This window comes from Pinus tabuliformis, chromosome 9, assembly GCF_031772625.1.
Source record: "Pinus tabuliformis cultivar Carrire ecotype Pingquan chromosome 9, CPIR1, whole genome shotgun sequence".
In the NCBI taxonomy this organism is placed as follows: Eukaryota; Viridiplantae; Streptophyta; class Pinopsida; order Pinales; family Pinaceae; genus Pinus; species Pinus tabuliformis.
This window is the reverse complement of record NC_142307.1, coordinates 1,345,774,411-1,345,801,459: the sequence shown is the minus strand read 5'-3', so window position 1 is coordinate 1,345,801,459 and position 27,049 is coordinate 1,345,774,411. Positions and strand designations below refer to the sequence as shown.

General features: G+C 41.5%; 2 protein-coding genes across 4 annotated transcripts in view; one reads left to right on the top strand and one right to left on the bottom strand.

Annotated features, from left to right (window-relative positions):
- Window positions 1-27,049, bottom strand: part of JMJD5 (2-oxoglutarate (2OG) and Fe(II)-dependent oxygenase superfamily protein) — a 205,547-nt gene that overhangs the window by 12,679 nt on the left and 165,819 nt on the right. The gene's annotated exons all lie outside the window — the stretch shown is intronic.
- The window catches only part of LOC149153494 (putative tRNA pseudouridine synthase), a 77,714-nt gene continuing 76,186 nt past the window's right edge, over window positions 25,522-27,049 (top strand). The window contains exon 1 of the mRNA XM_089439312.1: window positions 25,522-25,813. Within this exon, the coding sequence (XP_089295438.1) occupies window positions 25,522-25,813 (292 nt within the window). The remainder of the gene's footprint in view (window positions 25,814-27,049) is intronic.

The following is a 27,049-nucleotide window of genomic DNA, read 5'->3' as shown; positions in this document are numbered from 1 at the left end:
TCTGTGTGTGTGTGTGTTCCAATTTCCAAATGACCCTCAAGCCTCCTTAAATAATCTTCTCGTTGACATTCAACGGCCTAGATTAGAAGCTAATCAATGGCTAAGATAATTTCCGCTTGATCCTCGTCTTCTTCTAGAAGTTACACCCACAGTTAGATTAATACCCATTAATTATTTTAATTTCCTAAGTTTAGACTTAGGGACCCATTAAAAATAGTTAATTATTTTAATAAACCTGTCTCTTGCTGGAATTTCCCAAAATGCTTTCTGGGTTCTTTGGAATACATGTGCCCAAGCCTCCCTGCAAAATTTGAGACTTAGAGCACATCTGATGCTACCAGAAATCAACACTCCCTCTTAGCGAGGAATGTGCTCTAGCAATGCCTCCCACTGAAGCATCACCCTGACTTCATGACATCGTCCTCTACATTGTTGATGTCTGACATGTTGTCCACCAGCTACTGAGAAAATGTTGCATATGTACTGTTGCTGACCCTGCCACTATCAACACTGCATCCGTACTACAACTCCCTCTGAATTTTTGCATCCGTGTTCTTGTTGGCACTGCCACTGGCAACTGCCCTTGCACTACAAATTATTGTTGATACTGCATCAACAACGAAAAATCATCCCAAATTACTGAACAAGCGTTCTGCATAGATGCATCTCGATGCTGAAGATCTGACTCCTGCTAGTCCCACACTGTCCCTTTAAAGCCACAATGTTGTTGCTTCTACTACACTATGCCTCCCTGCATTGCTGCTACTCTGCACTACGCTGCTCAGACTTAGCGTTCTAGCCACTGCATTTGTCGCTCCAACACTCCTTTGCACCATCTAACACTTCGTCCATCCTGCTACTCCTGATCTGGGCTCCCGTAGCAAGGAATTGATCCAAGAGACGGGCTCCTCAAGGATCATGCCCATCTGTAGCTCTTTCGAACTACAGTTCCAAATCAGCCCACCTCCCTCTTGGAGGTATCTCAATTGTCATGGAAAACTCATCCTCCTCGATCTTCGCGGGTGCAGCCTTCAGATCGTGCTTCTCATCTTTTTCCTTCTTCTTGAGAGGACACTTTGTTGCGTAGTGACCCATCTCACCACACCTGAAGCATTTTATCTTTGAGACTTCCTTCTTTCGCCTTCACTGACCCTTGGATGCAAGGGCTACATTCTCATCCTCCTCCTTGGGCTTCGACCCACTACAGCTGCTTCCGTCAAGTTTACACTTGACCAAGTCTCTCCTCAGCTCCTCTTGCTTGAGAACTGCCCACATCTTATTCCAATTCAATAAAGTTGCCCTGCCCAAGATACTCTGGACAAAGACTTTGCCACTCATCTGAGACAAAACTGAGGACCAGTCTAACCAACTCAGAATCTTGAGGTGTAGACCCCACAGCTAATAACTCATCTCGAGTCTCCTGAAGCTTCGTGAGGAACATATCTACGTGTTCCCCCTTCTGCATCTATGCAGATCTCAATTTCTGCTCTAAGTATATTTTCCACTGCTTGGAAGATCCCTGATACAATGTAGACAACACATCCCACATCTCCTTAGTAGTCCCTCTCCTAGCGATGTCACAAACTACATGATCCTTTACTCCGTCGAAGATCATTCTCTTTACCTTCGCCATTTCTACTCTGTACTTCTTTAGCGGATCTTGATTTGCAAGCACAACCACCACACTGTCGACATATGTCTTGAGAGCATGCTCATTTAGAAGGAATGAAATTCTAGCTTCCAGATGATGTAGTTGGATGCTCTGTCCAATCTATTATAATTTCTCAGACCACTGGTTTCCATCTCTGCCACGAAAATTGTCGAACTGCTCCTCTTTGCTTCTTACTATTGCTACTCAGCCAATAAGAAAACGAACTTCTTGGCGGGAAGTTCACTGAGGAAAAATTCCCTTACTGTGCTTCTCTTCTCTTATGACGTCTTTCTGCCCAGCAAAATGGCCTGCAGAAAAACTGCGTCCCACTAGCTCTTCCTCACGCTGAGGCTCAGCGTTGCTCCCTCTGCCACGGAAAAATTTCGAACTAGAAGTCCTTCCTCTCTGTCGACTCACTCACAGATAGACTGCCTCGAAATTCAGCCCTCCAGCTAGGACTACGCAAACCCCTCTGGGGATTCGAACTGCTGCCTCCTATAGCTTTTTTGAACTCCTTTTCTGGTTAGCGTTGGGTTCTCTGGCACTGTTCTTCTTGCTTCACATGCACTGCTCTGATACCATGTGAAAATTCCTTAAACCCGAGAATTCCTATTGTAGCACTGATGATATTTCTTCTACTTGTTAGATTTACATGAACAAGTTATTTGCAGTTTCCTACGACAAACATCGAAATATATACATTGCAGCCTGCACCATTTAAATAATTTGCCGAAACAAGAAACTGAACAATAGAGAAAGATACACACAAATGACACAGTTGTTTTTGGAAAAACATCCCTGAAAAAACCCAATGCAAGAAAACCGGTGCAACAGCTCTGAGGGTTTTATTATTATGCAATAGTAAAACTTGAATACATCTCTGGAAGCCCTCTTGACAATCCAGTTACAGAGAATAATCCTGACAGAGAGATTTGCGAGATTACCTCACACTATCACTGAAATCCTAGCTGATCCAACCCCAGAAAGATTGCCCCCAGCTTCTCTGGCTGCCTCTGCGCAGTGTCTGTGTCAGCCCAGTGTCAAGCTCACTTGGGGCAGTGTCAATCCTCTCGCTGGTTGATTTGCTACCAAGGTGATTTGATTTCTGCCTCCCGGTCTCACACCGTGGATCCCGACTTCTGAAACTCGAATTCCCTCTGCAAATTTTGAACTCCCTCTTGGCTTCTGCATTGCCTCTGCGTGGCTCTGCATCAGCCCCTCTGGCACAATGTTGCCACTGCTAGATCTCCCTCTGCCTTCTCCGGTGAGTATTCTCCGATCAGGAAAGATTTCCCTTCGTATACTATCACTACCCCTCACTGCAAAAGCTCACTTCGAATTTCTCTTCTGATAGCTACCCTGCTTCAGAAATTCGATCTTTTGAACACTCTCTGTGTGTGTTCCAAATGACCGTCAAGCCTCTCCTAAAATAATCTTCACGTTGACACTCAACGACCTAGATTAGAAGCTAATCAATGGTTAAGATCATTTATGCTTGATCCTCGTCTTCTTCTAGAAGTTACACCCACAATTAGATTAATACCCATTAATTATTTTAATTTCCTAAGTTTAGACCTAGGGACCCATTAAAATAATTAATTATTTTAATAAAACTGTCTCTGGGTGGAATTTCACAAAAATCTTTCTGAGTTCTTTGGAATACATGTGCCCAGGCCTCCATGCAAAATTTGAGACTTAGAGCACATCTGATGCTACCAAGAATCAACAATACATCCACTAGCACAAGATATACCACAACTAGGGCTTTCTGTCAATCCATCAACAACCAATCTACCCTCAACAAGATACTCTAACCATCTGGTTGATGTAGCATGCAATCATAGCTCCTCTCGGTCATACCCTATACCTGGTCGGTCCTTCGACTCTCGATCTGTAGCATTGCTTCTATCAACGATCCGAGTCCATCTAGCCACTGAACCTCGACTATCCAACATGCTCACTAGTTGTGCGTTTGTCCATCAAGGGAACAACACATCGAGACTCCTATCGAGTTGTTCACAACTGCGTTTGTGAACAACCCTCAACTGCCCATTGCTGCTACTCAGCTACTCGAGGACTTCAGCCCACGATAGTCTTCCTACGCTGCTCCAATGAAGACTAACATAGGGCACAAAAGGATGCTACCTATCACCTTCAAATGTCCCTTCTCCAATAATGAACACAGGCTGCATAAAAATGCTCCTATGGCTAATTAGACCAATGAGCTCCACCAACTGCCTCTCCTAGGCTTACACTTGGTCCACTCTCATGTTGCCCTCCAATAGACCACAAGAGACCAATCCTTGCTATAGCATCTGCTCCTAGTGAGGGCATCCAACACCTATGAAGCCCGTCCTCTTGGCTGCCAACAGACTTCTCTTAGGACACACATTCACCAGCAAATCACATCAACTCAAGACTACAACCATGTTAGAAAATCAGAACAACAAAAAGATTTTCTTAAATAGATAATTACTTGTGATTCTTTTATCTTTTAGTTCGTCAAGCAATTACCAAAATAATAGCACAAAGATCACAGATACAAGATATAGGCGGACTGTTGAGAAATCCAAAGAGTGGCATTATACAATTTCTCTTATTATGATATTATCTTGTGATGTTTTTCATTATTATTATTTGTTCTTTCGAGTTATCTTTTCTTATTATCAAGACTAATGCCAAGCAACAAATAGAAGAGAACACAAGATGTAGGCACGCTGCCAGGGCAAAACCCCAATCTAGGGGGAAACCCAGTGAAAATTCTTCCTTCAGTAGATTCAAGATGAGACGACCAAGACCCTTACAACTTAGACTCGAGACTACCTCCATCCATCAAGTCAACCTTGTCACACTTCAGTTCTATTGCTCCTGTAGCAGTCATTCTTCTTCACATTTTGATCCTTGCAATGGCACCGAACTTGTATCTTGAGATAGCAATGAACTCTGAACCATCCTTGTGTGATAGCACCGAATTTACTTACTGAAAGTTGTCCACTATGATAACATCGAAGTTCATCCATTAGCATCAAAAACTTTATCACTGTGATAGCACAAGCATTGTGATTTCATTACTGTAATAACACAGAGATACTAGAGGACCGAGACTTTCTCACTGTGACAACGCCGATACATTCACTGTGGTAGCACTAAGATAGATCCACCATAATATCACTGAAATGCATACACTGTATTAGCACCGAAACTGTAGTAGCATATGCCTTCTGTGGTAGCTTCGAACTGCAATCCGTATCATTATTCTGAGGCTGACTTTAATTGCACCGAAACTTGATATCATCTGAACTATCTTCTATGTAATAGCACCAGAAACATCTCTCTGAAATCCATAATTGTCGCTGAGATCCACGAGTTCATCTCTCTGATTTCAGTCGAAGGTTTCACTCCTATTTATAGTAGTTTCCCTCTTGTAATGAGCCGATATGATTCCTTGAAGAGATGTGTCTTGTAGGCCGACTTGATGATGAATTATTTGGAGGCCGACTTGAAGGAGACTTGATGGATGGAGGAGCCTTTAAACAAAATTGGCTTTGACAATAACTTAAAGCCTACAATGGAGGCTTGACCTAAGACAATGACCCAAGCATGAAACTCATGCTTTAACAAGTCAATTCAATAATAATAAAAGTCTTTTTGCTTTCTTTTGACAAATATATTACATGTTGAATTCAAGTACAATTATGAAGACCGAACTTAGTTACATTCTTCAACACTCCCTCTTAACTAGGGAGGTATTCATATTTACATATAATCAAAGAGGTACATGGAAGATCTCAAAACACATCATCTATGAAGAAGTTTAGGCACCGCAATGCCATGGACTAGATTCCTGACCAGGGAAATCTATCCAAGGTCTCTCAACAATTTAGGCACTGCAATGCCACGGACTAGACTCCTAACCGAGGAAATCTATCCGGGTGGAACGAAGATGGACTCAAAGCTTTCAGCCTCTCTAAGTACCATCAGGGTTACTTGCTAACCATCAACCCAGGGATCTAAGTGTGTCTCTGAGGTCAGAGCTCTATGACCAACGCCATCCTCCCAACTTTAGGACCTGGACATCAACACAAAGTGTCGACCAAATGTCCTCCGAGCAATGCTTCACTCACAAAGCCTCAACATTCCTTGATCCAGCGAATCAAGGACAACAAATCTCTCCTGATCAATCTGATTGGTAACCAGCATGCTATCAAAACCTTCGAGAGATTTACCTATACAAACACAACCCCAACCAATAATATACTTTTACATGTACATAATCAAATACAAACTTCCAGGGTCTTGATGTTGCTTTTCAACACAATTGGGATATCAACCGAATCTTTGACAGAAGATTCCTCAATCATACACTTTCCTTCACATGTGGCAACATATCTTCCAAATGCATTCTCCAATCAAAACTATGTTATGCCCTTCCTCTCAACCAGGAAGCTTTCCTCTATCCAAGCTCCCTCTTAATCTAAGGGAGATCTATTTTATCTGGGCTCCCTCGTAACCCAAGGAGATCAGCGTCTTCTTTTAGACATCGGAGAATCTTTCGCGACTTCCATTTTTCTCATCAGAGTTATCATTACCATTCACATCATACTTATCACATCAACTTTTCTTTCGATCATCTTCACCATCTTGAAGATTGTGTACCTGCACAACTTAGATAGCAAGTACAACCAAAACTATAGAAGCATGAAGTTAGCCATATCAAAATCTTATAATAACGGAAGCATTAGACTTTACAAACATAATCAGCAAGAGACTATAATACTTCAACTTCTTGCCCAGGTTTTGTTACAAACCCTAAATCACATTCACAACTCATCAAGATATCAAACTCATTATGTCTAGGGTTTCAATATTCTTTCAATGACATGACACGATCTTTCATATAGCAAACCCTAGAAACAAATCAGATTAATGCATCTAACAATTTTCAAATTTCATATGTTAGACTTCCTACTAGGATTTCATGTAAACCCTAGATTTTATACATGAGCTCTAACAATCAAAACCAATCACAACTTAATCAACATCATGACTAGCATTTACTAGGCTTTGATGTAAACCCTAGATTTTCATCTACAAATTCTCAACAATCACTATATAGATTCATAGATTCCAGATTGTCATATCACACATACTAGAGAATTTTAACTACTACTAGGGTTTTGATGCAAAACCCTAGATTTACCAACAACATCATCCTAGAACATTATACTTTGACTATGGCTTGTTTCCAAACCCTACGACTCATGACTATTAACACTTAAGTCAACACATATATCTAGGAATTCATCAGCGTATTATAAGCACATCATATGTCAGGCAATATTAATACATTAGACATATACCTGACCTAGACCAAGCTAGGGTTTCAACCAAATGGACACATACCTAGGGTTTCATTCATAGGATCTTATTATAAGGACATAACAAGGGTTCTACTCATAGGCCCAACCAAACCCTAAGGATCTAGGGTTTCATAACATAGCAAAGCAAACCCTACTATACCAAAACTTCAAAGGTTCGGGATTTCAAACAACACCATTTCAACCCTAACAGGTTAGGGTGTTCATGATCATACCAAAACCCCAAACTTGACATCATTAATATAACAAACATAATAGCAATTTCTTTAGACTCCATCAATAACCCTAAGTAGATTAGGGTTTCATTCATTGTCAACATATCCTTAGGTTAGGGTTTTCTAGAGAACCTATCTAGGGTTCTATAAGAATAATCAAGGATATAGGGAGGGTAGATTCATCAAAAGATGAATCATCCTAAACAAGAATCTTTATGATTCATGACAGCTAAACATAACGATGTTAGTAATGTAATGCAAATTTCAAAATAAGATGAACGTACCTTTTATATTAAGAGAATTTTATAAGATGTATAGTCTAAGACATACCTGAAGATGTTCAAAACTTCAAACCTTGTAAGGATTCCTTGAAGTGTTCTCCTTGTATTCAGTTGTGATCTTTTATACCTGTAATACATACTCTCAAGCAAAACATGTGATACCAAGAACATGATTTAATTCTTCAAGTTAAATCTCCTACATAACCATGGAGGATGGAGTCCTATGAAAATTTATTCCTTCTTTCAATCAAGGACTTTTGCTTGAAATCCTAGATTACTTGAAAATCCTAGAGGAAGAGGATTAAGATTCTAATATGATATTTTAGTATGTTATCTAGGGAGTACAATCATTATCCTAGACTAGCTATAAATAAGGATTATATGAACCAGAAGAAACTTATGAATATACGTACCTTGTGTTTACATACCTTTGATTTTAATAGTCCATTAGACTTGTAGTAGTGACAATACTTAATTGATTTCTTTTTCCATACGATAGACTTCGGATAGTCTTCAAATGAATGCTTTTGTTTTATCAAATCCTACTTTCGCTGCCTGTGATCAAACTATATTCCTCCTTCAAAAGTATACCGAAACTTTTTCACTTAAATCAACCAACCTCTTCTCTGCATTTTCCAGCATAGTTACCTCTCTAATATACTGTAACTTCACTGAACTCATTCTCTGAGATTGATCCAAACTACAATAATGTATCACTGTGACAACCGAGATTTGTTCTTGAGAATTCATTACTGAACTTGATCTGAATAGCTCACTGTAGTATACCGAGATCCTGAAAGCCTTAACTATAATTTGAGCAAGGTTGCATCTTTTCTAGACTGTGGGTACACCAATTTTCCTTCTCTGAATTTAATCCGAACTTGATCACCTGTAGAGTACCGAGGTTTTATCACTTAATTCCACTGAAGTTTTCTCTGCAAAGTACAGCGAAGTCACATCTTTATTGTATTGTGACTACTCCGAGACTTGACTGACCCAATTTCTGAAATGAACCGAACTATATTATTGTGATATATACCGAACTATAATTTGTACTTGCTTCTGAGGTTATACAAATTCATCTCTCTTAAATTTCTGCGACTTAAGTATCTGACCTGTGGAGCGAGGTATACGGTATACCCTCCTTCTTAAGGCTGACTTGATCTTCAATACACACATAACCTTTCTCTGAGAATACTTCAAAGACTGTATAAGTGGTCTTCAAGCTGCCTTTGACCATGACCATAACTCTGATACCATATTGAGAAATCCAAAGAGTGGCAGTTATACGATTTCTCTTATTATGACATTATCTTGTGATGTTTTTCATTATTATTATTTGTTCTTTCGAGTCATCATTTCTTATTATCAAGACTAATGCCAAGCAAAAAATAAAGAGAACACAAGTTGTAAGCACACTGCCAGGGCAAAACTCCAATCTAGGGGAAAACCCAGTCAAAATTCTTCCTTCTGTAGATTCAAGATAAGACGACCAAGACCCTTCCAACTTAGACTCGAGACTAACTCCATCCATCAAGTCAACCTTGTCACACTTTAGTTCTATTGCTCCTGTAGCAATCATTCTTCTTCACATTTTGATCCTTGCAATGGCACCAAACTCGTATCTTGAGATAGCAATGAACTCTGAACCATCCTTGTGTGATAGCACCGAATTTACTTACTGAAAGTTGTCCACTATGATAACATCGAAGTTCATCCATTAGCATCAAAAACTTTATCACTGTGATAGAACAAGCATTGTGACTTCATTATTGTAATAGCACAGAGATACTAGAGGACCGAGACTTGCTCACTGTGATAGCACAAGCATTGTGACTTCATTACTGTAATAGCACAGAGATACTAGAGGACCGAGACTTGCTCACTGTGATAACACCAAGACATTCACTGTGGTAGCATTAAGATAGATCCATTATAATATCACCAAAATGCATACACTGTATTAGCACTGAAACTGTAGTAGGATATGCCTTCAATGGTAGCTCCGAACACAATCCATATCATTATTCTGAGGCGGACTTTAATTGCACCAAAACCTGATATCATTCAAACTGTCTTCTTTGTAATAGCACCGAAAACATCTCTCTGAAATCCGCAATTTTCTCTAAGATCCACGAGTTCATCTCTCTGATTTTTGTTCAAGCATTGCACTCCTATTTATAGTAGTTTCCCTCTTGTAATGAGCCGACATGATACCTTAAAGAGATGTGTCTTGTTGGCTGACTTGATAATGAATTATTTTGAGGCCGACTTGAAGGAGACTTGATGGATGGAGGAGTCTTTAAACAAAATCGACTTTGACAATAACCTAAAGCCTACAAAGGAGGCTTGACCTAAGATAATTGACCCAAGCATGAAACCCATGCTTTAACAAGTCAATTCAATAATAATAAAATTCCTTTTGCTTTCTTTGACAAATATATTACATTTTGACTTCAAATACAATTATGAAGACCGAACCTAGTTACATTCTTCAACATGGGCAACCAAGGCAAAACCCCTATCTAGGGGAAACCCAGTGAACAACTCTTCCTTAATAACTTCTTGAGATAATCCAAGACTCTTGACCTAGACCCAAACTTCCTCCACACCAAGTCATCCCTTTCTTCCTTCTTGCAGATGATAACCCTTCAATAGCAGTTTCGACCTAGCAGCAACAACTTGCAGAAACAACGTCGACCTAGCAAATGACAACAGCAACAACGACAACAACTTCGACTTGACAAGAGAGACTTTGATCTCCTAGAGGAATCCACATGAGAGAGAGAGAGAGAGAGCCCAAAATTTTAATTTTCTCTTTTTCTTCCTCTTTCTCCAACTTCGCACTCCTTTAGCCCTCCATTGCTTCGCACTTTTCCAACTCTTTCTTCTAGATATCGAACTTGTATGTGACAAAGTGAATGCTCCAAATGAAATCGAACTACTCCAATATAAAGGCTTCTAGTGAGGTCGAACTGTGAAAATTCGAGAATCCACCTGAATCACTACTACAACAAATTGATATTACTTCTCCTACTTGTTAATCGATGCAAGTTATTTACTGTGTTCTGCCGTAAATATCGAAGTAAACACAACTGCAGCATTCACAACTTTAAATAATATGCGGAAAAAAGAATCTGAGCAAGAAAGAAATAACACACACAAGTGACACCGTTGTTTTTGGACCAATGTCCCCAAACAAACCCAATGTGTGAAAACTGGTGCAGCAGCTGAGGGTTTGTATTATTAAGCAGTAATTTTTTAATACAATCTTTGGATGCCTTACTGGCTATCCAATATAGAGAATCTAACTGGCAGAGATATGAGCGAGAGATACCTCACACTATCACTGGAGATTCAATACTGAACCAGACTCTGGATGGCAAGCCCCACACTACTTATGTGCTACTGTTGATTTGGGGTAGCATCAGATGTGCTCTAGCCAAGAAAATTAGTGGAGAGGCTAAGGAACATGAGATCTCCAATACCCAGAAAGGGTTTGGGCAGATTCTAAACAGTTGGCAGATATTAAAATAATTAATATTTTTAATGGAGTCCCTAAGTCTAAACTTAGTGAAATTAAAATATTAATGTGAATTAATATAAAATTGTGTTATAATGGTCCAAAAGTCATGGATCAAGCCAGATCTAATCTTAGCCATTGATTAGGGACTTAAACTCGGTCGTTGATTTGTCAGCGAGAAAAGTATAAGAGGAGGCTTGAGGGTCACTTGGAGAACACACCAAGAGATCAAGATTTCGACTTTTTGGCGCTGGGTTTGCTGAGAAAGTTGAGAGAGTGATCAGAGTTGCAGCTGAGGGGCAGTGAATACAGAAGCAGAGAGGCAGAGATAACACCAGGAGGATCAGCACAGTAGCCGGAGAAAGGGACGCAGAAGCAGCCAAGGGTTCACGCAGAGCCAGCCAGGGCTCATGCCGAGGCAGCCAGGAGCTACGCAGTGCCTTAGAGGGCCAGCGTGGGTGAAGCAGAGGGTCAGAGGACTAACACAGTGCCTCCATGGGCTAACGCAGGCCAAGCCAGAGTGACGTTGGGCTAACACTAGGCCATAGAGAGGCTGATGCAGTCCCTAGAGGCTGACGTGGGGTTTCGGGGGGCAGATTGGAGTTGTAGGAGTGCTTATCCAGGGTTTCAGCCAAAATATCTGCTTCCGAGAAGAGAGGTGCTACTACCGAGATTTTTCTCTGTTGGGTGAGACGAATTTGGCACCCAGATTGTATTCTGAAACTACTTAATAAATCAAACCCTCAAATAGATGTACCGGTTTTCCCGCATTGGGTTTTTTCGAGGATATTAGTCCAAAAACAATGGTGTCACTTGTGTGCTTGTTTCTATTTCCTTCAGTTGATGATCTGTAATGTGTTGAGCATGCATTTGTATTTATTTCCAGTATTTACATGGTAAATAACTTGTTAATTAACATAACAAGTAGGTAGGAATAAATTAGTAAAGTGCATGAAGGGTTTCTAACGTGTCAGACTTAGAAATTCCAACATGGTATCAAAGCGTGGTTGCAGATCACAAGAACACTGAGGACATCAGCCAAGCAGAGCAGCAGCAGCAGAAAACAGTTGTCCCGAGTGACAGAAGTTGTTCCTAGCAAAGTAACAACAAGGAAGGGGTGACACAGTGCCTATGTCATCAAGATTGAGCTAGGAAGAAGCAGCGCAGAGGCTGAGGGAGGCAAAGACATGCTCACGCAGAGCCACGCAAAGGCCAGGAGGGCTGACACAGTTGGCTGAGGAAGCTGGTTTGCCGGTGCTGGGATTACGCAGAGCCTAGGAGCTCTAACCTTCAGTTTGCTGGGGTTTAAGAAGTTGTGGGTAAGTTGCAGAGTGGAGCTGGTGGGGTACTGTAGTCAGAACAGTACCTAACAGGGCAAGGCCAAGGAGGAGGGAGTTGCTACCAAGGATTTCTAGCCGAGAAATCCCGATCAATGGTGCAGCTGCACTAGCAATCGGAGTGGGGACATCTTGACATTGGCAGAAGGGTTTCCAGGAGGGAAATCGAGGCTCAGAGAAAGTCACACCGAGAACTTCCAGGAGGGAAGTACAGGAGCAGCAAGATGGCAATGAACGGGGTAAGAGACCAGGACAGACTGGACGGAGCCTCAAAGTTCGTAGTCTGGAAGGCCATAATCCTATCTGTTCTAGACAGGAATCGTGTCAAGCACTTCGCCTTGAGGACAATAGATATCCCAGTTGATGAGGTCAAGGATCATGTAGTACCACATATTGCCGAAAAGGAAACAACAAATGAGATGTGGAAGGCCCTAAAGAAATTGTACCAACATACTTCTGTGTAGAGAAGGATGTTACTAGAAAATTAGTTGCGATCATACCAGATGCAGAAGGGAGAACAGATTGACCCCTTCCTCGGTCGATTGAAGGAGATCCGAGATCAGCTGACTTCCATAGGGGCCACGTCGGATCAAGAATTGATGATGAGAATGGCCCTGAAGGCAGTCTCAGAAGACTGGAAGGTGTTTGTCCAAAGCATACTGGGCAGGGCGACCCTTCCAAATTGGGAGGAAATGTGGGCTGCTCTTCGCCAAGAGGAGATAAGAAGGCTGAGCAAGGCGGGAAGCAGTGGCAAGGGGATCAGAATCAAGAAGAGGAGGAGGTGGATGTTGCCCTAGCATCTGAGAGAAAGCAGGAGAAACGGAAGAAGAAGGACCTCTCCAAGGTCAAATGCTTCCACTGTGGGGAGCTAGGTCATTATGCGACCCAATGTCCAAGGAAGAAGAGCAAAGGAGAGGCCTCCAAGACCAAGGCAGCCAGCAAGGGCAGAGAAGTAAGTGGAGACAAACGATGATTGTGCCATGAGTGCTCATGTGCCACTTCAGAAGAAGTGGGGAGACATCGACCTATAGTCAGGAGGACTACAGGCGGTGAGGGGCAGGATCGTTGAGGTACCCAACCTCTTGGATTATATCTTGCTACGGGATCCGCGAAGAGGAGTAGCAAGACTGGCGGATGTCAGTAGACACGGATGTGGATGGAGCGACAGAAGGAGCTACATTGCAAGATTCCCAGGACAGCGCGAGCCTAGTAGGTTGCAACAGTGCGAGAGGCATGGGGGTGTTGCACCAGTGCAGGATGGCACACAGAGGTGTGCAACGTGCGAGTTGCATGGAGTTGTTGCAGCAGCGCAGAGGTCAGAGAGGGAGCAATTGTCAGTGACAGAGAGAGCTTCAACATCAGGAGTGTTTCTAACCTGACAAAGATGTCAGAGTTGGAAGATCAGTTACTTACTTCTCAGTAACTGAGTTGCAGTGTAGCAGTTAGCAGTGGTAGTGCTATGGGCAACATGATGCAGCATGATGAGGGGTTGCAGTGCAGATGCAGCAGTGGCCGTGGCAAGGCCATGGCAGCAGCACGGATGCAGAGGGAGTTGCAGTACGGATGCAGCAGTGGCAGTGGCAGGGCCATGGGTAGCAGTACAGGATGCAACAATGCAGAGGATGTTGGGTAGTAGGCCTAGCATCAGCATAGGGACCAATGCCAGATGATCAAAGTGATGCTCAGTGAGGACTATTACTAGAGCACAGTCCTCGCTAAGAGTGAGGGTTGATTTGGGGTATCATTAGATGTGCTCTAGCCACGAAAATTAGTGGAGAGGCTAAGGCACATGAGATCTCCAATACACAGAAAGGGTTTGGGCAGATTCTAAACAGTTTGGGAGATATTAAAATAATTAATATTTTTAATGGAGTCCCTTAGTCTAAACTTAGGGAAATTAAAATATTAATATGAATTAATATAAAACTATGTTAGAATGGTCCAAAAGTCATGGATCAAGCCAGATCTAATCTTAGCCGTTGATTAGGGACTTAATCTCGGTCATTGATTTGTCAATGAGAAAAGTATAAGAGAAGGCTTGAGGGTCACTTGGAGAACACACCAAGAGATCAAGATTTCAACTTTCTTAAGCTGGGTTTGCTGAGAAAGTTGAGAGAGTGATCAGAGTTGCAACTGAGGGGCAGTGAATACAGAAGCAGAGAGGCAAAGATAGCACCGGGAGGATCAGCGCAGTAGTCGGACAGAGGGACGCAAAAGCAACCAAGGGTTCATGCAGAGCCAGCCAGGGCTCGTGCAGAGGCAGCCAGGAGCTGCGCAGTGCCTTAGAGGGCCAGCGTGGGTGACGCAGAGGGCCAAAGGATTGACGCAGTGACTCCAGAGGCAGAAGCAGGCCAAGCCAGAGTGACACTAGGCTAACGCTGGGCCAGAGAGAGGCGGACGCAGTCCCTAGAGGCTAACGCTAGGGTTACATGGGGCAGATTGGAGCTATGGAGTTGCCTGACTGTTTATCTGGGGTTTCAGCCAGAATATCTGCTTTTGAGGAGAGAGATGCTACTACTAAGATTTTTCTTTGTTGGGTGAGCCGGATTTGGCACCCAAATTGTATTCTAAAACTACTTAATAAATCAAACCCTCAAATAGCTACACTAATTTTCCCGCATTGGGTTTTTCTGGGGACATTAGTCCAAAAACAACAGTGTCACTTGTGTGCTTGTTTCTATTTCCTTCAGTGGATGATTTGTAATGTGTTGAGCATGCATTTGTATTTATTTCCAGTATTTACATGGTAAATAACTTGTTAATTAACATAACAAGTAGGTAGTAATTAATCAGTAAAGTGCATGAAGGGTTTCTAACGTGTCAGACTTAGAAATTCCAACAGCTACCTCTATGTCACCCTACGCAGCTCAGTGTCACATCTACTAGGCTCTGCATCAGCCTACGCAGCTCAGTGTCACATCTACTAGGCTCTCCATCACCTTTCTTGCTGATCGATTTGCCTCTGGAACTTCGACTTTCTGCCTTTCCGGTCTCACACCCGGCTCATGGCTCTAGAACTTGACCCTCCAACAAAATTTGAATCTCCTCTCAAGCTCTGCGATGCCTCAGCGTGGTTCTACATTGCCCAGCGTGGCTTTGCGCTGCCTCTTCTAGATCTTTCTCTGCCTCCTCTGCAATCTATCCAAGGTCCTCCAACAATTTAGGCACGGCAATGCTATGGACTAGATTCCTGACCAAGGCAATCTATCTAGGTGGGACTAAGATGGAAAAAACTTTCAGCCTCTCTAGGTACCATCAGGCTTACTTACTAACCATCAACCCATGGATCTAGGTGTGTATCCGAGATCAGAGCTCCATGACCAACGCCACACTTCAGGAACTAGACATCAACACAAAGTGCAAAATGTCGGCTAGATGTCCTCCCAAGTAATGTATCTCACACACAAAGCCTCAACACTCCCAATTATCGGTAACAAATCCTCCCCAATCAAACAAATCGACAACATTAAGCATGTAAAAACATGCTATCAAACTTCCGAGATATTTAACTATACAAACACAACCCCAATCAGTAACAAACTTTCAAATGTACATAAATACAAACCTTCGGGGTCTTTGAGACATCTAGATGTTGCTTTTCAACTTTTCACAGTAGGACTTAAAGCTTTCCCAATGAATCTTGACAGAAGATTCCTCACCCATACAACTTCCTCTCCTACTTTTCATGCAGCGAAATATTCTACAAATAGATCCAACTCTACTTATCTCAGTAGCCCTTCAAAATACATTCTCCAATTTCAAGGTGTCCATCATGACTATGATATGACCTCCCTCTCAATTAGGGAGATTCCTTTCATCCAAGCTTCCCTCTTAACTTAGGGGGCTCAACTTATTTTCTACGACATCAGAGAATATTTTATGGCTTCCATCCTTCTTATCGAAGTTATCATGACCATCATTATTCACATCATGCTTATCACATCAACTTTACTTTACGAACATCTCCACCATCTTGAAGATTATGCACCTGCATAGCTTAAATAGCAAGTGCAACCAAATCTATAGAAGCATGAAGTTAACCATATCAAAATCATGGAAGCATTCAACTTGAGACATCAAATACTCATACTTGGTTATACACGCACTTCAATTTATTGCTAGGGTTTTCGTCATAAAACCTAGACTACTATCATCAAGACTTTGAGCATTTCATAACATCCTTCATTATATTTAGGGTTTCAATGTTTCTTCCAGAGGTATTGTTAGTTTTTGTAGCACCAAATATGTTCTACCCACGAAATTTGGTGGAGAGGCTAGAATACATGTATTCTCCAAAACCCAAAAATCGTTGCTGGAAATTCCACCTAGAGATGACATAATTAGAATAATCAATTAGTTTTTAATATTTCCTAAGTCTAAACTTAGGAAATATGATTAATTAAAGGATATTAATTAATTCATGGTGAGAATAATCTTGACAAAGACTTGGATTGAGTTCTAGTTAATCTTATCCATCAATTAAGTTTTAATCATGGTCGTTAATGTCTCAACGAGAGATTATAAGAAGAAACTTGATGGGGTTTGGAGAACACAGACCATCAACTCGATTTCACAGGTTGATTGATTTCATGAGTAGCAGCGTTGAGTTGTCGAGAGAGAGCTAGTGAGCTTGAAGCAATGAGAGGGGCAGGGATAGTAAGGCCAGAGAAAGTTTTTCTAGCTTCGGTGAATGCACTGCAGAGAGGCAGTGAGTTCCACAGAGAAGCAACGTAGAGCCACGCATAGCCAACACAGTGCTTCAAAGGGGATTCTGTATTTTGTTGGGGAGAAGCAGTGATAAAGTGCCAGGAGTCAAAGAGAGAGTCTGGAGGGCAGGAGGATCCATCTTCTACACGACAATTGATCAAATAGCGAGAGGGAAGTCGTTCTGAGTTGTGGGATGCAGTACTGTGTAGGCTGACGTAGTGACTGCGTAGAGGCAACAAAGAGTAGCTCAACTTGAGCCAAGGTCAGTGTTAGATCACCAGTGGGAGTGAGATTTTTCTCACTAGATTTATTATCAGTCATTTCTCTGTATAGATTGCTAGATTTGAGTATCCATAGTCTTGTAATCAGATTTACTATTGCATAATATTAAAACCCTCAATTGCTGCACCAGTGTTCCCAAGTTGGGTTTTTTTGGGGACATTGGTCCAAACATAACTGTGTCATTTTATGTGTGTGTGCTAGTATTTCTTCCAGTGTTTATTTCTTCCGCGGTTTATTTGTGTAGGTTGCAGTGTGATTGATTCACTATTTGTTGTAGTAAACAGTAAATAAATTGTTAAGAATTAATTTAACAATGAGGAGAATTATTTCCAGTTGTTGCAATAGGAATCGGTTTTCCGATTTTTCACATGGTATCAGAGCACAGAGGATCAACCAGAGAGCTCAGTAGTGAAGGAAGAGGGAATTTCGCGGTTCATTGAGGAGCAGTAGTTCGAAACCCTAGAGGCAGCGTAGTCACCTTGGCCAAGAGGTCGAATTCTTGAGGAGAAATCGATTTTTCCGAGAGAGGGACAGAAAAATTCGATCTCTCCAGATCGAGGGTTTGCAGAGGCAGAGGGAGCAGCCAATATTTTTTCGCAGACTAGATCTCTAGCTGGATGCAGCAGTTTGCTGGTGCAAAATAATGTCAGAAGGAAGAAAGAGCACACACTGAGGGAATTCTTTCGTAAGGGAACTTCTAGTTCAAAATTTCGATTTTCACTACAGAGTAGAAGTAGTTGTGAGCAGATTTTCCCACTCCAATAGGAAGTGCGTAGACCCATTCAACAGCTGCGCAGAGGAGAAAAGGAGTTCAAATTTTTGCAGAGATGGCATCAGCAAGGCTAAGAGATCAAGATTGGTTGGACGGAGCCTCCAACTACGTGATCTGGAAGGCAAGAATTTCCTTTCTTCTAAATGAATACGATCTCAAAGTCTACATCGATAGCTTGGTAATTATACCCACAGATGCAGATCAGATGAAGACCTACAAGAAGGAAATGGTGAAAGAAAAGAGGTTGATTCTCGATGGGGTTCGAGATCACGTGGTGTCTCACATAGCAGGCAAAGCTACTGCCCGGAAGATGTGGGAAGCTCTCGCTATGCTATACCAGGGATCTTCCGAGCAGCGGAAGATGTATCTTGAGGAGAAGTTGAGATGTACAAGGATGCAGAAAGGGGAGCGCATAGAACCCTTCCTCACTAGGATTCAGGATGTCCAAGACCAACTGTCTGCAGTAGGGTTAGTTCCACAACCTACAGAACTGGTGCAATTAGCTCTAAACAGCATTTCCGAAGACTGGCAGGCCTTCATCCAAAGTATTCTGGGCAGAGACAAGTTGCCAGATTGGGATCGAATGTGGGTTGATCTGCAACAGGAGGAGATCTATGAAAAGCACCATTAGTGGCAACAGCGGGACGAAGCAAGTGAAAGAAGAGAGAATGTGGCCATCGCATCAAAGGGGCAGCAGTCGCAGCGCACGAGGAAGAAGGACCTCTCAAAGGACAAATGCTTCAAATGTGGTGAGCTTGTCCACTACAGCACCCAATGTCCTCTTAGGAAGAAGGGCAAGGAGGAGAAGCAAGACCAGGCGGCAGCGCATGCAGAGATCGACAAGTTGTCCTCTAGATTGGAGGAAGAGTTTGCCATGATCACCAATATACCTCCAGGATTGAGGTGGGGTGATTTGGTTTTGTAGCCCCAGAGAGCTACAGGATGGGCAGGATTCTTAAGGAGGTCCACTTCTTGAATTAGAACCTTGCCACGAGAGCCCACAATATTGCAGTAGCAGGATGAATCAGTGGCAGATGGTTCAGTGTGATGCCAGAGTGACAGATGTAGTGGCTAGTAGCAGTCAGTACTGGGCAGCGCAATGCAAAGTTGGCAGCAGTGCAGTTGACATAGAGCAGAGCAGCAACAACGCAGAGGCTTCAATGACAGTGCAGAGATTAGCAGCAGTCAGAGACTCGAAAGACAAATGCATCATATTGATCACAGTTGATTCAATATTTTGGATGCTTTTCCGTTGCAATGGTTGCAGTTGCAGCAACAACAAATGAAGAGGGAGTCGCAGTGTTGGCAGCAGTTTAGTAGGGCCAGCAGTAGCATAGATGCATCATATATCAGAGTTGCACAGTAGCAAATTGGAAGCAGCAGCCAGACATCAGCAACATGACAGGAGGTGGTGCAAAGACAAGGTGTTGCTTTAGTGGGTTGCAGCACTAAAACACATTCCTTGCTAAGAGGGAGTGTTAGTTTTTGTAGCATCAAATGTGTTCTAGCCACAAAATTTGGTGGAGAGGCTAGAATACATGTATTCTCCAAAACCCATAAATCGTTTCTAGAAATTCCACCTAGAGATGACTTAATTAAAATAATTAATCAGTTTTTAATATTTCACAAGTCTAAACTTAGGAAATATGATTAATTAAAAGTATTAATTAAGTCATGGTGAGAATCTTCTAAAAAAGACTTGGAACGAGTTCTAGTTAATCTTAGCCATCGATCAAGTTTTAATCATGGTCGTTAATGTCTCAACAAGAGATTATAAGAAGAAACTCGATGGGGCTTGGAGAACACACACCAGCAGTTCGATTTCATTAGCAGATCGATTTCCTGAGCAAAAACGCTGAGTTGTCGAAGAGAGAGCTAGTGAGCTCAAAGCAGTGAGAAAGGGGCAGGGGTACTAAGACCGGAGGAAATTTTTCTAGCTCTGGTGAGTGCACTGCAGAGAGGCAATGAGTTCCACAAAGAAGCAGCGCAGAGCCATGCAGAGGCATCGTAGTGCTTCAGAGAGGATTATGTATTTTGCTGGGGAGAAGCAGTAATTCAGTTCCAGAAGCCGAAGAGGGAGTCTAGAGGCCAGGAGGATCCATCTTCCAAACAGCAGTTGATCGGATAGCAAGAGGGAAGCAGTTCCGAGTTGTAGGGCATAGTATTGTGTAGGCCAACGCAGTGATTGCGCAGAGGCAGCAAAGAGCACCCCAACTTGAGCCAAGGTCAGTGTTGGATCGCCAGTGGGAGTGAGGTTTTTCTCACTAGATTTGTTGTCAGTCATTTCTCTGTATGGATTGCTAGATTTGAGCATCCATAGTCTTGAACTCAAATTTACCACTACATAATATTAAAACCCTTAGTTGTTGCACCGATTTTCCCAAGTTGGGGTTTTTCGGGGACATTGGTCCAAAAATAATTGTCATTTTACGTGTGTGTGCTAGTATTTCTTCCAGTGTTTATTTCTTCCGTAGTTTATTTACGTAGGTTGCAGTGTGATTGATTCAGTGTTTGTTGTAGTAAACAGTAAATAAATTGTTGAGAATTAATTTAACAATTAGGAGAATTATTTCAAGTTGTTGCAATAGGAATCGAGTTTTTGATTTTTCATAGGTATGACATACCCTACTACATCATATTGCAAACCCTAGAATCAATTCAAACAAATATATATCTACAATGTATCTAACAACTTTGGAATTCATATGTTAGACTTCCTACTAGGATTTAGTGTGAAAACCTAGATTTCATACATGAGCTTTTAACAATCAAAACCAATCATAGCTCAATTCAAAGTAACAACATGACTTGCTTCCACTAGGGTTTGTTATAAACCTTAGATTTTACTAATTCTCAATAACCACAATACAAATTCAGATTTTATCAACTTTTCATAAATCTCGAATTATGACATTGTCATCATATATTAGAGATTTTAACTTTTACTAAGGTTTAATTACAAAACCCTAGAATTCACAAATATTATCATCCTAGAGAATCAAACTTTGCCTAGGGCTTAGTTCCAAACCCTAGGACACATGACCATCAACAATTAGGTTAACTCATACATCTAGGATTCCATCATCATGCACAAGCATATCATAACATGTGTTAGTCAAAACTATTGACACAAACATCGATATATTAAAGTTAGACATCAAAAACTTGATCAGACTAGGGTTTCAATCGGACAAACACATATATACCAAGGATTTCATTTCTAGGACATTATAAGGGTCTTGCTTATACACCCTACCAAACCCTAGTAATCTAGGGTTTCAAAACAAAACATAGCAATCCCTAAATTACCAATACTTCAAAGGTTCGAGATTTCAGACATTACCATTCAACCCTAAAAAGTTAGGATTTCCATACTTATACAAAAACCCCAAACATGATATCATCAAAGCATCGGACATTTTCTTTTGACTTCAACAATAACCCTAAGTAGGTTAGGGTTTCACACATTTTCATCGACATATAATTAAGTTAGCGTTTTTCACAAAGAACCTTTCTAGGGTTCCACAAGAGTAATCAAAGATATGAGGACGGTAGATTTATCTAATGATGAATCACCCAATCAAGAATCTTTAAGATTCAAGAAAGCTAGACACAATGAAGTTAGTAAAAGTTTATCAAGAATGAATATGAAGTTAGCAAAAACTTGTAGTTCAAAACATACCTCTTGTTTCTTAACAAACCTTGTAATTCCAATGCTTTGTCTTGTGAGGCATTCTTCATTGAGTCTTCAGCAAGTTTTTCCTAAGCAAGGAAAATATGAGTAGAAATGTGATTAGTATTTAATGCAAATGAAACTAGATAAATAAGGAAAACTAAAAATGAAAAAGGTAATAAGATACTTATCTTTGAAAGTTGGTGAAGGCTCCTTCCAAGCTTGAGGAATACCTATAACCTTAAGAAAAAATAAAAATATTTTTCCAAAATATGTTAAACCTACAAATACTAAAAATCAAAATGAAATATCTAAAGCTTAGATCAAAGGACTTAGTAGTGTAAGCCCTATATATCCAGTTCTTCGAGCTTAGTCTTCTTTGGAGATCTTTCTTCAGCGACATTGGCTTGGTCTTCATTTCTTTTCTTGTTCTTCGGATTGTCAAGACAGTGACTTCTATAGTGACCCATTTTGTGGCATTGGTAGCATATCAACCTTCCTTCTTGGCCCTCTTGACTTCTTGGAGTTTCCTTTCTTGTGAGAAGCGGAGTATGCATTTGAAACCTTTTCTTCTTCGTGGTTAGATACTAATGAGATTCCCATCTCTTCTTGGGTGCAAGCATTCCATAATTGCTCGAAGGTAGGAGCTTCTTTCCAACTGTTGAGACCTCATTAGGGGAATTTTGAGGTCCAAAATGGGCCTCCTAAGGAAATTATAAAATATTAGTGGAAATAATAAAATAAGATTAGATAACATCATCAAATTTTAGAGGGAAAAAGAAAAAAACTATTTTTTCAACTTATCTCCCTATGGGTTTACTCAAATTTCGAGCAAAAACACTCGTTGGATGCTAAATTTGATTCCTCATCCAAGGAGTGCCAATGTTGCATACTTTCTATGGACCCTACTACACGAAAAATGAGGAATACATGAAAAACGCGATTGGAATCATGCTTTTTCACCTATTTTTCATTTTCTATTTAGCAGGGTCCATCAAAAATATGCAACATGGGCACTACTTGGATGAGGAATTAAATTTAGCATCCAACAAGTACTCCCGCTTGAAATTTGAGTAAAATCTTAGGGAGATAAGTTGAAAATACGAGTTGAAAAAGTAGTTTTATTATTTTATTATTTTATTATTTTTTAATCTTTTTACTTTTTTACTCCAAAAATGGTGATTCATCCCCCATGGTTGACATCATCATCTTGAATCCTATTGGCTTTTATAAAGTTTATTTTCATTGTACATTTTTCTTAAGAGGCCCATTTTAGACATCAAAATTCTCCTAATGGAAGCAAAAGAACTCCAAGTAGGTGGTAATCCCAATAGTGCAGTGATTAATAGCTCTTTTTCTGGTACAATTTCATCTATGGCTTGAAGTTCATCTCTAATTCTAGATATCCTTACAAAGAAGGAAGCCACAGTATCATCCTTTGTCATTTTTGTAGTCCTTAACTCATTCTTCAAGCTTGCTACTTTATCGATGTTCTTGATAGTGAATAATTTTGACAAAGCTTCATACATTTCTTGAGCATGGTCTATATTGGAAATGTATGGGACAAGATTGTCCTTTATGCTTTCTACAATCAGTGTCATAGCCAATGTTTCTGACTCTCTATACTTCACTTTGTCTGCATCACTGAATTATTCGGTAGGTTTCTAAACCTTTCCTTTGACCAAATCCAAGGCCTTGTTCTTTTCAAGAATGAGGTCAATTATCTTCTTCCGTGACCTGTAGTTTAATGCTCCTTCCAATTTGTTCTCACTCTTTATTGTGTTAGACATTTTCCTTGAAGATAGTGAGCTTCTTCTCTTACAAGAGCTCTTTATATGATCCCTTGATCAATCCTTTAGGCTCCTAGTACATTCTCAAAATTGCCTTTTTCCTCCTTTCACCTTGGATCTAAAACCATGTTAAAAATCTGTAATGTCCCTACCTAAATTATTTTGGAACAGGATTAATTTCTACATTTTGAAGCCAATTTTGGAGGTGACGGGGCCCATTTCATTTTTGTTATAAGACTTAGGAGTTAGAAGTAAGTTAATTCGGGATTTTGTTAGTAGCATGTGGGGCAACCCACACAAGGAAATACGCACTCCCTAAGCCAATGGTTTGGAATGCATGAGAGGGAAAACCAAACGCTTAGTGAGGGACCTACGAAGGAGGGAAAAAGGCTCCACAAAATCTATAAAAAGGAGGCAACACTCTCCATTTGACATCTTTGGCATATCGAATTTCTTAGTTGCTCGAGCTACTTAGCCGGGTCACTTGTTGTTTAGCACGAGTTTTCAGAGCGGAGAACTCACCCTTTCTTCAAGGGACTTCGAATGCCACCCTAGAGAGGTTCATCCATAATCTTTCGGAGGTGATTTTTAGTGTGATTTCCAACATTTGCATTTAGAGTTTTTCCGGTGGTGCATATTTCTGGAGGACGTAGTGGGGAAATCAAGTTGAGGTCCTTTGCATTCTTCAGAGGTGCTATTTTCAAGAGAAATTCCTGGAGAGAAGATTTGATGATTTGTTGCTTAGTTGGGTGAGTTTTTGGGCTGAAGATGATAGATTTCTTCAGTGAGGATTTCACAGTTCCTGGGGCCAACGCAGAGGGCAGAGATTGGGCACACATGGGTGGTGGAGACTCAACCATTGGTGTTGTTCCTTGCCGGGAGAAATAAGGGAAATATTGGTGGAGGTGATTGCTACTTTTCCAGAGTGTTTGGGGAGGATTTTGCCAGAGTATTGACAGTCAGTGTGTTTCAGCAGTTCTAGAGGGCGTAAGGCTTTTTGGGGGTCGATTTTGGAAGGTCAAAATCTGGCCAAACCATTTCTGGGTTTTTGTGGGTATTCTAAGAGAAGTCTGTGGTTAAAGTTTCAAAAAAATTCGGGCAATATTTGGGCCTGAAATCCTAATTCTTATAACAGGGCGAATTGTTAGTTAACTAGGGAATTTGCACCAATTTGTGGGTTCGACTTTGGCTTGGAGATAGGCCAAACCCTTTCTAGGTTTCTCTGGGTTTTTGGTGGAGAGCTCAAAATTATTTTGGCATAATTTTCTGAGCACTTTTGGAGGCTCAAACAGGGGTTTCTTCCAAACAACAATTGCAGAATTTCTAAGGTCAGCGCAGAACATTGAGGAGAAGTCTTTCCTTTGCATCTGGGCAACACTTTTCTCACCTGGGATTGTCTAGCTTGCTTTGGCAAGCTAGGTGCACACATTCCATGCATTATACTCTCCTTTGATAATAAAATGACTCAGTTCGGTGCAGTTCTGGTGCAATTTTATGGGTGTTTAATTGTTGTCTGAATTTTTCTGTGTCGTATGTGTATTTGCTTGTTTAGCACTGTTATTTATTTTTTGGAACATTACAGTTGTATCAGAGCCATAATATTGGCTCAGCCTATGGGAAACCCTTCGTTCTATGACAAGACCAAAATAAAAGCAAAGAAGTCATGGGATCCAAAGAAAGGTTAGAATCAAACAACATGGCAGTAACCTTGAATGAGGTGATTAAGATGCAACAAATGATGATTGATGTGGAGGAGAGGTTTATTCATTCCGCAATTAGGAATCCGGACATGATTGCAACTAATGTGGAGTTATTGGGAGCAAACTAGAGGGCATACCAATCATTGGGTCATGGCATTCAGGCGTCCCTCTCTTTTTGGGAGTTCTGTGAACTAAGAGGCATGCACAAACCAATGGAGATTCAGTGGAATTTTGTTGGGATGATGAGGAGGATTACGAAAGAAGATGAGAGAGTAGTTCAAGGAGCCATGGTTGGCAAGACGACAGTTGAGCATACACCTATTAATGAGATGCCATCCGTTGTTGAGGTATCCCAGGTTGTGACCGAGTTCTCAGGTGATAGTAGCGCACCACAGGTTGATGAGGTGCCAAGAGACATCCCCATTGTTGATGAGGAGCCAATAAGCACAGGGGCATCCAGATCTATGACAGAGTTGCCGAATGACAGTCACCTACAATTGACTGGTGAGCATGTCTTGCATGTTGGGTTGTCTATGGAGGAGCAGTTGGAGGCTCATGTCGAGCCCATGATGGAGGAGGATGTGCAGCCATCCTTTGGGTTAGTCATTGATGAGGGACAACATAGAGACCACACGTTGGGATTTCAGCACAATTCGCTTCAGAGGCTCAATGACTGGACCTACAGCGTTATCAGCCCATCACTATGCATTGGATTGAGAGAGGAGGACTTGTCTAGGCCTACCAGACGGGATGACCAGGTTAGCAGCACTGTTGGGTCATCTTTGCCCATTGGAGAGAAAGAGGCAGCATTACCTAGTCAGATCTCATGCGTTGACCTACGTAGCGGGATGAGACGATCAAAGTTGCACAAGGTGAAGCGTCCGCATGTTGGGGTTGTTCTATGTGCAAGTGTTCGTGCATTCGATCCCTCTCTTGGGGTTGGATGGCAGGAGATTCTGAGTTGGTACTCTATGTAGTGGGCTATGGAGATGGTGGTGGACCTGGGTGTATCTCAGTGGAAGCTTCCAAGCACTGGGGATACCGGTAGCGTAGACTAGCATTGGGTTCCAGGTGGGACTACCTATCATTTCCCAAGTATGTTCGTTGGCTACAACCTGGATGGTACAATTGACCTAGCAGTTGAGCGTGCACATTCGCTAGGGGAGTCTCAGTTAGCACCAATGGCCAACTAGTTTATGGATAGACTCCTTTGTTTGTCTTGGTATGGCGTCTATACACGGGATCACGGGGTGATCAACATACTTTGGCAGGAGCTTGTCAAAGGAGGTCGCATGGCAAGCCACCAAATGGTACCTTGTATGGATCTGGGGACTCTTCACTTTTGTGTGGGGCATAGAGGACGCAGAGGAGCAACGCGATGGTAGTATCACTGCTGACACATAGGGAGATTCAATTCTCAGATCCCTCAAGGAGGATTTAGAGGGGAGATCCCTTCATCAAAGAGCATGGAGATGCAACGGTGGAGGTGATGATACAGGTCGGGTGTGGGCCAATGCATATGGGCACAACTTTAGGCCATCACATCCAAGGATGGCTAGGAGCATCTAGAGTGGAGCAGTGGTTTGCAGTTGGGCATGGAGACGCATGGGGGTGTGTCGTAGTATGTTGGACTACGTTGTGGAGTGGGAGTGCCTCACATCACATTGAGTACATGTAGGGAGTGACAAGTATAGTGACACAGTTGGGACACAAGATGGTATAGCCATAGTCGGGAGTATC